A 12,597-nucleotide genomic window follows, 5' to 3' on the forward strand; every position below is an offset into this window, starting at 1 on the left:
CTTACTGTGTTAAATTTTGATTTTTAACTATCAATTGGTACTCTTAGCATTGAGTCAGAGATATTTTTTACAAAATGAAAAGATCTTTAAATCTATTGCATCTTAGGAATTCAAATAATTTTAAAGCCTTACTAAGTATAAATTCTATACTATCAACCACCTACCTGTCCGACTGGCCTCCCGGAGCAGATCGTCGATCAGCTCATCCCGTACGTGGATGCCGAGGTTTCGCAGCATGAACTGCAGCTCCTCTGGTGTCACGTGCCCATCCTGGTCACGGTCGAGCAGGTCAAATGCTGTTCGCAGATCTGCAGAAAAGAAAAACAATGCATAAGCAAGATTATTACAACCAACAGCCTAGCAAGGACAACGTAGAATGTAGAAATCTGATGCCGACAAATGTCATCACCAGGTACAGGTAACGATTTGATAATTCGGTGTGTAGTACTTTTTTCCATGTTTTTATGTTTTTGTTCCTTCTTCAGTAGACGTGTTCTTCTCTTGCGCTTCGGTGCTCGAATGCTCACGACGCCAAATGGGTTTGCCATTAGCAAACATATTGGTACGATCTGGCGATGATACCTGCGCTCGGAATGCCGGCTTTGTGTGAGAGGGTGGAAAATTGCAATGACACAAACCCAGCCAAAAGATGTGCTGATGAAATTAAAGATTCATCGATCGGGCGAGACACGAAAGTGAACGGATCTGGAACTTTGGGTTTGTTTATCGAGTTACCAAAGTCGCAAAAGGGGGAACGGATAGACGAAAATTGTGGTTGAAAGTTGGAAGTTCGTAGAATTGAAAACGACCAGCATCTCTCAGTACTCATCCTAACAGTGTGTGCGTGAGTGCGCGGGGGCTCTTTTGGGTTTTAGGGTGGCGAGCAGATTTCTTAATCCACAAAACTCAACGAGTGGCTCTGGGAAGGGGATTTCAGCTTTCCTGCGAAAAACTTTTCCATTCCGCTGTTCAATAGTCAGCGTATCGGATGCCGTCGTGCCTTTTACATGCAAATACAAGCACGCCAGCTTCTCGGTAGTGGGAAAGTGATTCCGTGAATACTGCCGACATTCGTTCCCTATTAGCATAAGAATGGGAGTTTTAGAAGGGAAGTTAACTATTGCGCGTCGTCCCCGTTTCTGTGGAGCAAACTTTAATACGCCAATGTTGCAGTGCCAAAATCTTAGACAAACAGCTAATGCACACAGAAGCCGTGCTGTAATGGAATGCTATCCCCTTCTCGCTGCTTTGCATAATCAATTCTTCAACGATGCGCATTAACAGTAACACTCCAATGGTTTTATTATAATTTAATATTGTGTGAAATGTTGCCAGCAAAAATGTATATTCCATACCTTGTTTATAAAAAGAGTATTAAAAAAATTGTATATGTTTTCTGTAGATGTACCCCAATTTTACGATGCTTTCCCAAGTCGCACTGTGTTCACCTTTTATGCTACACACACTGTACAGTGTTCTAGCAAAACTGTAACGAAGGACGTTTTATAGCGCCCAAGGGAAAGTTTAAAGATCGCTTAGCGCATTCGCCATTTACATAAGCCCTTCTCTGCTACATCGACGTGAAACGACCGATAAGCGGCACCGTACGACACCGAGGCGAAATTTGTGTCTGGGACCTACCAACGCGAAACCTTTTGCTCCCCTGCTACTGTTCAGTTGGCCGTGCTCGTTCAGTGTTTTGGCTCGTTTGGAATTCGAGAAGAAGGGAGGATTGTTGACGTACATCGAAAAAGTAACTTTTGGAAGAGAAACTGGAGTAGAGCGAAACACTTCCAACGATTATCGACAGAGTCAGGCATGGTAAAGAAAAAAACTGTTAAGAATTGATTAAAAATAGTTGAAATTGAATATCAATATGTTAACTATTTAGGATTATTCATAATTCTTAATCGTTGAAAGAATATCCTTGGAGGAATACAATTAAGTCATTAAAAACACTATTTAAATACAAGACAACTTCAATATTTATTCAAATTGTTAGCTCCAAAACAAACATGAGTCATTTTATTTTTTCTTCAAATTGTTTCTCGATCTACTTTGTTATTCTCAACAAACGCAATATGTACAGTGAGACAGTTTTTTCCCTTTGGTCTCACCATCTTCTCCAACAAAACGACGCAATGGCGGACTTGTTCCAATCCAAACAACGCGCTATTGATTAATAGTTGCCAATTAGTGTACTTCGGGACAATAAACAAACATTATATACAGTATCCCGAGCGGTGCGGGGAAAAAGTGACCGCGCCGTGTGAAGCCTGGAACATATTTGCGCCAAACAAATCGTACACTGGCTGCTGGTTGCAATGTGTGCTCTCGTGGCCATTGCGCGTGAACGTGGGTGTAAATGAATGGTTTTCTTTTGCTGTTCGCCTCCAAATCAACCCACAACTGGATCGGCTACACGGGTAGTGAAGTTATATAAACAAGCCATGTTTCTTCAAAGTCACAATGATTTATGCCATAACTTTTGGGATAGCATAAAGAAAAAAACAAGAAAGTCGACCACATTTAGCACGAAAAAACACAAAAGACAAAAGTAGCATGAAAACGGAAAGGTTAGTTTATTGCTCATTCCAGAGGCAAGAGCTTAGCAATGTGGCTGCGTCGTTCCTTTGTACTGTTGCTTCTCGAACGGACAAAAGGAACATTACGACATTCGTACGTTATTCTCTTCATAATTAACGATAACAGGGGAAGGAGAAGTGTAGTAGGGTCCGGCCTTTTCTTTGCAAGTTAAGCCGATGATTAATGTATCGTATGCATGCAGCTGCATCGGTACGAAGGTCAGGGCAGATCTTTATTTTTAGTTGCATGCGATCATCTTTGCAACTCGCAGTATTGCGCCCCTGCATGACCGCTAGAACCGAGGTGAACCGAGAGCACTGGGAGTTTATTGAATTTCCTTTTGCTGGTTCTGGTGAGATGAAAATTAAATCAATCAATCACGTATCGGGAAATGAAGGTCGCTGTAGCTGGAGGTGTGGCCAGAGATGCCAGTCGGTCGGTAGTGACAGCCGGCATCGATCCACCCGAGCGTATCGGTTGCGTGTGTTTGTCGCTAGCTATTAGCGTCGTTGTAGGAGCTATCGGTGCAGAAAGATGCGACACTGCGACATGCTGACATTGCACGCAATCGAATAAAAACATCCAGTAGATATGTTAATCAAAGCCGCTCTTAATCAACTGCAATCAATCAATTCGTAGCGTAGCGTCGAATCGAATCGTCAGAATATCCGGGGATGTACAGGTATGCGTTGTGCGCGTTTGCGCAAAAGAAAGTGATTTGCGTTGGGTAGGATATTCGCTTTGTGGTTTTATTGATACGTTGAATAAATGTACTCGTCGAATGATAGTGTGGCAGTTTCAGATTTCTGTGTGGATACTTCGACAGAATAATCGAAGATTGGACTTTGTCTTTAATTGAGTTCATGATTGATTACTTAGTTATTGAGGATAAACAAGCTTTGAAAGTTCAGTATAATTCACTTTGAAGAAAACATTCAATTGAATTATTGCTAAACATTGTTTTTGGTCATGATTTGTTAAGGTTTCTTACTTTAACAAAAGAATATTTGTATCAAAAATATTGTATAAAATTATATAATCAGTATCTTAAGGACTTATTGCAACATTTCGATACTAGACATTGTACGAATGCATAGCATTTTTAAGCCAAACTGTTTCATTATTGAATGGCTCATAAAATAATGGTACTTTACTGCGTGGTGTACGTTATTCATTCGCCAGGAACATGTCATAAGAAAACTTTCCCAACTTGATGAAGGAATGTGTTTCGTGTCATGCACCAAACAAGATGACACTTACTTATCCATCACAGACAGCCGGAAGTAGCCGGAGAGAGAGAGAGCAAGAGAGAGAGAGAGAGAGCGAGATCGAGAGAATTTTTTTCATTTAACTTTTCTGATCCAACTTTTTACATTGCCCATCCCTCGTCCGATAATTATGTCTCAACGTGCTTTGACAGGTTTTGCCGGTAGACAAGGGGGGGACAGGGCTGCCACAAGAATGTGTGGTAAACTTCAGTCCCACCACCCCTGTCGCCAGTCGCCGTACGGATACGGATGAGAAAATGTTTTATAAGCTCACGGATCGGTTAGCACACAACGGGCAAAGATAAAAGAAAAGTGTTTCGAAAGCGGAACATAATACGGGAAGTAATAAGAAAGCTTGGCACAGTATAAGAGAAAAATGGTGTGTGTGTGTGTCTGTGTGTGTTTAAAAATAAACACAGCGACCAGTGTTCGGGGTGGGACAGAGCAAAGAAGAAAGTGGATTGATGCATGAACGCGCGAACTGACGATTTTGTCCCACTGTTCGACTTTGTGGAAAAAGTGATTTAAAATCTCATTTAAAATTCTCATCAACTGTCAAAACAGCGGAAGCAACTCGTTCTCTCTCACACCGTCTGTTGGTCTCATCGATGATGGGTACGGTGGAGGGTTTTTTAAGAGAAAAAATCAACCTGATCTTTTACAAAATGGATAGTCTTTAGAAAATTTTAAAAGGATTTTAGTTGTCCACATATTTGTATGTGAATGTGATGAAACTTTCCTGCAATCATCTCTCGCGATAGATACGGGGAAATGCAGCAGCTTTAAAAATGCCTGGCACTGGACGGCAATATTTGATCGTCTGTAGATAATATCAGCATTCGCAGAAATGGTGATTACAGATAAAAGCTTTGGTTGAAATGTTCCTTGTTGATTTATCCACAATCTAGGGCCGTGTGGAATTTCTATCAAACTTAAGTAAAATATTGAGCTTTAGCAGCGTTTCCGGGAAAATTCATTGCAGCACCGTAGCACTTTGTGGGTTATTATAGTGGTCTATGATTAGGAATGAACTGAAGCTGCTCGCGATTGCCCTGCGGAGGACCTTCCTTCATTTAAATTTTCCCCGAAAACGGTTGGACGTTGTAAACGTTTGAAAGACAATTTCGGTTGTTGACATTTATCATTTTGGCTCCCCTTTTCTGCAGCGGTCCGAGCGTTGGTGTCAATATTGAAACAGCTTTAAATTAAACTGTTGCCCCAGCAAAGGAACGTCAAATTCAATTTGGTTGGTTTGAAATTAAATTTTCATCCCCGGCTCTGTTTGGTGGAAATAGGCGGTGGATCAGAATAGTGGCGAGAGCTTCATTCAGCTTTCATTTCGAAAACCTTTTCCACACACCGCTCCCGGAGGCTAGTGGAGCAGCAAATGGTACCGTTGGCGCTCTGCTAACAGCACCGGATGGCAATTGTCAACAGACCTTGCGACCCTCGCAGCACCTCGTTTGGGGGTTGGGAATGTCGCCAATTAGTAGCAGTGTGCCGCTCAACATCCTGTTTCCTTCCGGGAAGCGTTGAGAAGTTGCTCTTGGTTGGTAACTAACTAGCGCTTGGCAGACCCTTGATATATGCCCTCGGTTGCAGCGCACCGACCGAAAAGTGCACCATGTGCAATTTTAATAATTAAATGCAAACAAAACGTCGACCTGGAGCAGTTCAGTGGAACTCGTCAGCCCGAAGAGATAGGGCACTCGGTGCATTTGTCTTTCGAAACTGTGCGTTAAATGCGCAGATTGACGTGTCCTTGTTTCGGGGACCTCACTGGGAAGTAGGGAATGTTTTGCTGATGCTGCATTAGCCGTTGTTTGCATAACACAGTATCATGGAAAGTTTTAACATAATTCTTTTTGTAGCTAGCATTTTGCGGCGGAGTTGTGGAGTTGTTATATAAGGAACAAATTTCACGCTAATAAACAAAATGCGTACAAAGCGATTTGAGTTTGAAGCAATACAGGTCTTTCTACTCCGCGTACGGAAGAGCTATCGTTTGCTATTCGTGATGCTTTTTTGCGTAGGTATCCTGGTTATGATTTAATGTTTGATTTTTCCATCACCCGCGTACGGTGTAATGGAGCGATTTTGAAGGAAGGATGTAGAGAAAAAAGAGCATACATTTTCCCAAACACGACTTGAAGCTAACACGATGTTTCGCCCCATTTCAATGCTCAGCGAAGGAGAAACAAAGTCAAAGGATCGTGTAACGAGGTGGAACAGGAAAAGCAAACACCAAAAAAGCGCTCGATTGATGTTTAAAATGGAATATTTTTTTATTTCGGCTTGTTCCATGTCCTGTGTAACATGTGAAGAGAACGTGTAAAGCTATCTGTTTGATTAAGATGCGGATTGGGGCGGTGTTGGATTGAGAAGAGATGGGAAAGGAACTTTATATTAATGGCATCATCTATGATATGATTCAATGGTAGTATCATCTATGGTAGATTTAAACTTTTCTTACAGCGAAAAAAGGTGAAAGTCTTATTGTTTCAATAAAAGTGATCTGTTTCGAAAATTGTATTGATTCACACAAGACAGTTAGCCCTAATTATCTGCAATAACGCTACCAACGGTATGTGTGTTACTTATTCTACACGCACTATCTGTTTTATCTTTTTTATGTGACCTCATTCGCCTTAGCAGAACCATCATCGCCAATAGCTGGAATGGTTATTGGGTTTGCTCTTTCCTGCGAACCATCAAGACCACAACACCACCATGGAGAGACCATCCATCACACCAAGACCAGTGAATTCTATCATGACATCGGATTGGACACACCTGACACACTCACATCTTTTTATTGCAAAAAAATCCAGCCCACCATTGAGCAGATTGTCAGTGAAAACTTCTCCTAACTCTCCTAAAAAGTCTACGTACTACTAACTATTACAAAAAACTATGTAAACCAGATAAACCTTTTCAATAAAATCAACGTATAGCTGTAGGTACACCGAGACTGCACGGTATGAGGTAAATACAAGCCACAATTGGCTTACAAAGAAGAGTGTTGGATTTTAAGATTAGAATTAGTATATTGATTTAAATAGGCGAATGAGGCCAATCGTCTCAAAGTCCATAAAAAATTGGTTACAAATAACCAGGCGTCTCCATTAACAAATTCGGATGAATAAGTTGTTGGAAACGATGAAATACAGAACAGTATTTTTATCCATTCATTATGACTGTGATTTATTTTGAAAGGATAGAAATACGCCTCATTCAATTAAAACATCAGCGTCAAATTTAGATCGTACAGTGTCAGTGCACAGTACAAACTCATTTATTTTTATATGCAGTTGTTTCAATAAAATGTTAATTTGCGTGTGTAATTTGAAACCAAACCTTCCAAGCCAGAAAGAACCTCTAGCCAGCTAGCCTGACAATCGATCGGGGCAGCGAAGCATTTCAATTAAACTGTCAAATTTCAAACGCAACACGCTAAGTGTTTTCTTACCAGCTGGGTGCAATTTTGTGAAAGGTAAAAAAAGAAAAACGAAACACAGAACCCCGTGACAACTCAAACAAATGATGTTTTTGGGGAATAGTCGCGCACAAAAAAACCCCAACAGCTGGACACGCACAAACATTTGACATCGGATGCTACCAAATGCTGTCCCGAAACGCGATTCTATGCCGTTCCATCCCAGGAAATGTTTAACCAAGGCCAGATGCTGATGGTACGGACACGATCAATCGTACCCCAGTGCCACCGCGTAGTTTTTCTTTTAATTTTTGACAGCCGATAAATTGTCCTCCTTCCTTCGTCTTTCTCGTCGTCCGCAAAACCAAACGTGGAGTGTATTGCTTCAAACGCCACGCAATGTCGTCCTATTGAGATATCTTGAGAAATGGTTTGATGCGAGCGACTACCGTTAGTGTGGGATCAGGGTGACCTTCGCACGAGACACTTTATAGACGGTGGCCGCTCTGCGGTCAACCATCCCGCTGACCGACATGAGAAATCGTATCCATTTGTTACGGAAAGAGTTTGTTTCGTTGCCCAGCAGCAAAGTTGTCTAGCACAAAGTGTGATAAATAATGTTGTACGAATATACAGAGCGAAGAGATTAAGCTTATGTTGTGTAGTTCCGGTAGAATGTTTGTTGAAAAATGGCTACAAAATGGTGAACATGGCGATTGAATGCAGTGTGGGAGGGTGTTTCGGTGTTTCGGACACACGAATCAAATGCTTGAAGTGGTTCGTTATTAAATTGGAACGACTATTCTGACGTATTTTAATTTAATGTCTGTTATGTTAGTAAACCATTTCCTCTAAATTTTCAAATTGGATTACTTAATTACTTACTTTTTTCGTGTTCTCATAGCTTTGCATGGAACCATACTAATATATACAATCAGAAAACCTTTTTCATAAGAGAATTTCAATATAAAACAGTTTCAGAATTTTGAATGACATTAAACGCCGGTTCGGTGCACTGCATCACGCTTGTCAATTGGAAATGCGATACTGAAAACCACCGAATTCAAACACAGCCTCCACAGCCAGAAACCCACAAGCCACAGTCGCGGTATTCTCATGCCATTTTGCCCCCCTCTCCTCCTCATGCAATTGTACTTCATAATTTCGCTTGCATCATTGTAGCAAAATGAAATCGAATGCCAGCCAAGAGCTACGCCAACATTATTTCTCACTGTCACACTGGAATGCTGTGCCGGCGGGCGAGAAATTGTGTTCGGATACACTCGCTGTACGGTGTTTTAAGAGAAACAAGCAAGCAAAAAAAAAGTTGTGTGGTCGCTTGTCCACTGACCGGTTGCAAATTATAAATATATCGGAACGGGAGAGAGAGCTAACCGCCACCGCATTCCCGGCCAGATTTTCCACGCTGCCAACTTTATTTGCGTTTTCGGCTTCCTTTTGCCACTGCCGCACCCTTCCATGCCACCTAGCCCGCACGGTGCCTGAGCCAAACTGTCTGCAGGGTGTCTCAACCGCTGAAGTGTTGTGCGCGGTGAGTTGGCGGAAAGCGCTTGCTTTGGGACCCTCGCGGTGTGATATGCAACAGCAAGCAAAACGTGATTGGTGTTTTTTTGTTTGTTTGGTGTGCTTGCGGTGTTACCTTCCCTTTTGCTTTACCCGCTGTGTGCTAGTCGTAATTTTTGTGTGTTTTCCATCCCACTCAGAGTCTTAAAAATCACGCCTGATTTATTCTTTACTTCTGTGTGTGTGTTTTTTTAATGTATTTGCGGGCGTTGAAAATTAATCACCTTCAACGTGCGGGACGTGTCCTGCGGAAATGGTTTTCCATTTGCAGCCACTACCATCTCGTTACTCCCACGCAGCACGACTCGGTGAAGAAAACGGAAATGTCCTCCAGAGAGTTGTGTGTGGTTGTGTGTTGATCGCAATCAAAAATTTCTCAAAACAACAACCCACAACGTGCTAAAATCGGTGGCTAGTGGCAGGAGAGAAGAAAAAAAAAACATAAACGAAACATTGGATTTCGCCGCAACTGTACTGCGGACGGAAGTTTACTTTCGGGGGAAATGGAAAATATTGTGCACCACGTGAAACCGCGCGAGAAACCTTGCCAGTGTCCTTCGACCGTACACACTCGTCGGACTGCCCACACACGATCCCGGTGTGTATTTCCTGGCCCATTTATTCGCAGAACATAATTTATAATCTCCCACTGTGTGTGTGTGCCGGTGTTGTTGTAGCATGGTTCTCATTAAGCAAACGGTGCGACATTTTATCGCCCTGGAGGTCGCCCCCATGGTCGTGGTTGGTCGCTATGGACGAAGGAAAAATGTAATCGAGTCGGAACAGTGGTACCTGCCAGATTGAAGGACTAGCAAAATGTAACACCACTGGTTGGAAGTCCATAGAAACAAAGGTACGTTGGTGGTGGATTCTGATACGGAGTTGCGATACGATGTCCACTTGCAAAAAAACAGCAAAATCGGGGTGTGCGTTGAAAAGACCCCGAGACAAAGTTATCCCGCACAGCTACCGCACTGAACGAGCTCGACGGAAATGGAATCGGCGTTTCCGTGGCTAATTAAAAGACCTGCAGATAAAACGCACCAAAATCATTCCGCTATTTTGCAGCGGTTGAATGACAGCAAAAACCGCATGACCGCATGAAGCACTCCGCTAGCTGTTCAAATTCAACCAATTTTCTCTGGCCACTGTTTGATGTTTGTATGATAAATATCGGCCACATCATAGAACGCACACTGGTGCCATTATAACACACCAGTTCATTATTGCTTCAATAATTGCGGATGGCGGGATGGCGATTGCGGGCACACTGTGGCGGCAGAATGTGAATTAGCTACGATTGAGCTCACGATTGCGCAATAAATTAAGGACTTATAATTGCATTTTTGGAGCAGCTTCAGCAATGGCATCGTTGATTGGGAGTGGGTCGAGTTCGGTACGGTATGCATTGCAAATGTGAAAAGTTGTTTTGCATTTAATGTGCGTTATGAGGTCGGATGTGAGCGTGTACAAAGATTGGGTTGATTTTGGGGATTTTGAGGATGGGCTGTATTAATGTTGAAAGGTGCAATCGTTGTAGATGGTTTATCAAACAAACTAGGAGATCAATTAAATATGCTCACTAATATTTATACAATGTGCGAAACAAACATGAATTAGTTATTTTAATCGATGATTTGCGTATTTGTATCTGTTGAATCAATCAAATAATTTCACGAATCAATAATATGGAAGCAAACAGTTCTCGTTGAAGTCGTTTTTGCAGCTTTTCGAAAAAAGTGTTGAGAAATATTTGTTATGAAAGTAATTCCAACAAAATACAAAACAACAACATTTGCCTCTGATTTGGCGCTACAACCGTTGTCGTTGTCGGCCTGCAATGAGCTTCTTAAAGTAAAAATTGTGTTGATTCTACGGATAAATCGTTGAGATCATTGCTCACGTTTCAGAATGCGACAATATTGTCGTTAGCCGAAACTGAATGGTACAATTGAACTAAATAAAAACCTACAAATTGGTCCTACATTGTTCGCATTAATTTGTGCACAAACTTTTTAGACATTTCTAAAGGTTCACGATGATTTGACGTACTGTTGCCGAGGCTGCATCAGGCAGTGACATAGATATACTGTTCCGTTTAACTACCACCGCACCCGCAGCATTTCGCACTATTTATCTCAATTACTATCACTGGAGGGCACAATTTATGCAACTAATTTCTTCTACCGAGAGCGGTCAATCAACTCTCCTCTTGGCCGGAGGTCCTCCTCAGTCTCCTAACCCTCCCTCTCACCACTCACTTCGCCACCAAGGCCTCGCTAGGGTGGAATGTAATTTATTTCGATTATAATTTATCATCTTTATTGATCCTGTCACCGGCAAACCGCCCGCCCGACACGCTAATTTGTCGGTCTCGGCGGGTTCCATTTGCCGCCCCACCGCATACAAAGACCACTTCATACGGTGGGAGAGCGAACAATTTCTCAAGACGACATATTTCTCATGCGATAAAAAACATTCCGACAAGGACTACACGGGCCGCCACCGCGTTCCTGTCGTACGAGGAACCAAACACCTCAAAAGCAGAACATTAGACTTTGGGAACATAATGCGGTGCGCCTTTGTGTACGAGTGAAAGTTCCAACGATACACTCAGGCGAGATTGGGTAGGCGGAGCTTTTAACGATGGCGTAACGATAACGAGACGCAGGAGAAAAACAAAATCGACCCTTCCCCCTGCGCTGAACAGAACCGGATTACTGCAATGGATGATTGCCGTGCAAGCCGGACTCGGTGCGCTGTACAGATGGAAGTAAAACTTTTTTCCCTTTGTTCATTCGAGCACTAAGCACTCTCTGCATAAGGACAAGCAGCAGCCTGCCCACTCTCGCACACTCAGATGGAGGCGCTTCTCCATTCCTAAATGAGCAAATCGGGACACGCTGGACGACTCGATTCACCATTCGTGCATGCATAGTTCGGTCCCGTTGGTTCGGTAAGTGGCAAAGCTGAAAAGCTACCGCTTTTCCCCGGCCACTCGAGCCCGGTTTCCCGTCCGGGACGCGGCTTAGTGTCGGCGGAAAGACCAACGGCAGCGTTGAAAATCGATCGGTCAAAGGTCGTGTGGCGCGGAAGGATGAGCGAGCGAGAGGAACAAAGAGCTGGCGAGAGGGTTTGAGGGGAGTTATTTGGATGTGCAAGTGCTCGGAACATGGTGCTGTTATTGTTGCTTCTGTTGTTATGCTCATTGCTGCTGTTCTTTTCGACCGAATGATTCTTCTTCGGTGAAAGGTCATCCATACGCTGGGCTATGATTTAGGCGTAATAGGGCAACCGATTTTATGCTCGTGCTCGCGAATGGAGGATCACGGTGTACACACGGACACAGTGTTGCACACTTGGCACACCGTAAAAAGCCCACTCGTTGCCGTTCCCGTACCTGTTTTGTTCGGGACTTCCGGAATAGAAGTTGGGGCCAAAACACTGATCGAAACAGTTGCTGGTGGCGCTGGTTGCGCAAACCTTTCCACCCCTTTATGCTTGAGTGTAGTCGGTCGGTTGAGTACATTTATGACTCAATTTGACCGTGGCAAACGTGCGCTCTATGGTTTATTGGTAACTACTGGGAGCAATTACTTAGTAGGGTGGTTGGTAGGGTTTTCGTGGAAAATAGGTGCTAAAGCTTTGCATGTTGTAAACATATTTTATTCAAAGAAAACTATATCCTCTGACATCCGATACCATAAATCATTATCTATAGCT

General features: G+C 42.8%; 1 protein-coding gene across 9 annotated transcripts in view; it reads right to left on the minus strand.

Annotated features, from left to right (window-relative positions):
* Positions 1-12,597, minus strand: part of LOC120895625 (calcium-binding protein E63-1) — a 77,679-nt gene that overhangs the window by 27,307 nt on the left and 37,775 nt on the right. For all 9 annotated transcript variants that reach the window (XM_040299140.1, XM_040299175.1, XM_040299166.1 and 6 more), the window contains one exon: positions 165-308. In XM_040299140.1, the coding sequence (XP_040155074.1) occupies positions 165-308 (144 nt within the window). The remainder of the gene's footprint in view (positions 1-164; positions 309-12,597) is intronic.

This window comes from Anopheles arabiensis, chromosome 2 (assembly GCF_016920715.1).
Source record: "Anopheles arabiensis isolate DONGOLA chromosome 2, AaraD3, whole genome shotgun sequence".
Classification (NCBI taxonomy): domain Eukaryota; kingdom Metazoa; phylum Arthropoda; class Insecta; order Diptera; family Culicidae; genus Anopheles; species Anopheles arabiensis.